Source organism: Halyomorpha halys, unplaced genomic scaffold (genome assembly GCF_000696795.3).
Source record: "Halyomorpha halys isolate HHAL.00 unplaced genomic scaffold, Hhal_1.1 Scaffold2.1, whole genome shotgun sequence".
Taxonomy (NCBI): Eukaryota; Metazoa; Arthropoda; class Insecta; order Hemiptera; family Pentatomidae; genus Halyomorpha; species Halyomorpha halys.
Genome location: NW_027111560.1, coordinates 543667 through 545051, shown reverse-complemented (window position 1 = coordinate 545051; position 1385 = coordinate 543667). Strand labels below are relative to the sequence as shown.

Genomic DNA, 1385 nt, shown 5'->3' with positions numbered 1-1385 from the left:
TGAACCAACCTGGTTCAAAGGTAAAGGTTGAACCAACCTGGTTCAAAGGTAAAGGTTGAACCAACCTGGTTCAAAGGTAAAGGTTGAACCAACCTTTACCTTTGAACAGCCCTGATGAAGCGCTGCAAAGTGGAGCGAAACGTCGGAAAATAAATAGTTGTAAACTATTTTGGTTTCTCTTTTGACCCTGACCACCTTCTTATATAAAAAGTAATACTTTTAATGCAGATATTTTCTGTTTTAGTATAGTAATGCTAGTAAAATGTTAAATGATTTTGATTATTAAAGAAAAACTATTTTAAATTAAATTTTATTTGTCTAATTTAACAGAAACATGACTATTTTATTACTTGTCTTAAAGCGTCAGCAGTTCCTCCAACTTTGTGTTGAGTTCCGACTGCTATAGCTTCTGTGGTTTGTGCCTGCATGCGGACTTTGACCTGGATAAATTAGTAAGAATAATATTAAAATATTTTTTTATTAAATTAACAATTCCTTATCACGAAAATTTTATAGTATTAAGATATTATATCAAGATTTTAAAACAGTCTTAAGTGATATATGCACATGTGTTGTATAGACCATATATGAGGCATTCCATACCAAAACCACCTGAGCCCATTTTAAATGTTTTTTTAATAATAATTTTGGTACTAGGTTATCATCAGGTGAAAGTTTCTTCAAAAATCAGTTCTAAATTCAAATCAAATTCCAAAATCGCATGTGATTTATCCTTTTCACTAGGAATAATGAAAAAATTGTGATAACAAAAAAATTAGCCTTGAAACCTCTTAATGAGGCCTTAAGACCGAAAATATGGGTTTTACCATTTTTGAGGAAAATGGGATTTTGTCCCGGTTTTGGTTTTGGTTGGGTTAGGAGAATGAAGGTATTCCAATGTATCCCTGTGGTAGAGACAAGGTGTCCCAAGGTGTGCGAGTGGTAAGAGGAAGCAATCTCATTTCACGCAGTTACTTTACCCCACAGACAATTCGTAGCATGCACCGCTATCTGAAGAAATCCTTTCACCTCTTGATGATCTATAACAAAAACTGTTAATGGGAATATTAAAATCTGGAAAATGGACTTGGGAAGTTTTGTAATGTAATGTCTTATGTATCATAAAATATTATATAACATATGAAGGACATAATCCCAAAACTCACTTTTTACATTTCAGAAAATTTGAAAAAGCTCTAATTTGAATAAAACAAGGACTAAAAAATTGCAATTGAATGTGATGCCGTGAGACTACATACAGCAATGTAATTTAGTAACACATCACGTGTACAGAAAAATAAAAAATATGCTACTATAAAAACCTATTTTATTGAAATTAGAGGTTTTTAATATTTACTATAAAATTTTAGAGTATCGAATCTTTA

The 1385-nt window shown here is 31.5% G+C and overlaps 1 protein-coding gene across 4 annotated transcripts in view; it reads right to left on the bottom strand.

The window, feature by feature from the left end:
• LOC106682152 (solute carrier family 25 member 35) overlaps window positions 1-1385 on the bottom strand; it is a 15228-nt gene that overhangs the window by 8595 nt on the left and 5248 nt on the right. For all 4 annotated transcript variants that reach the window (XM_024360427.2, XM_067049598.1, XM_014422894.3 and 1 more), the window contains exon 3: window positions 351-440. In XM_024360427.2, the coding sequence (XP_024216195.1) occupies window positions 351-440 (90 nt within the window). The remainder of the gene's footprint in view (window positions 1-350; window positions 441-1385) is intronic.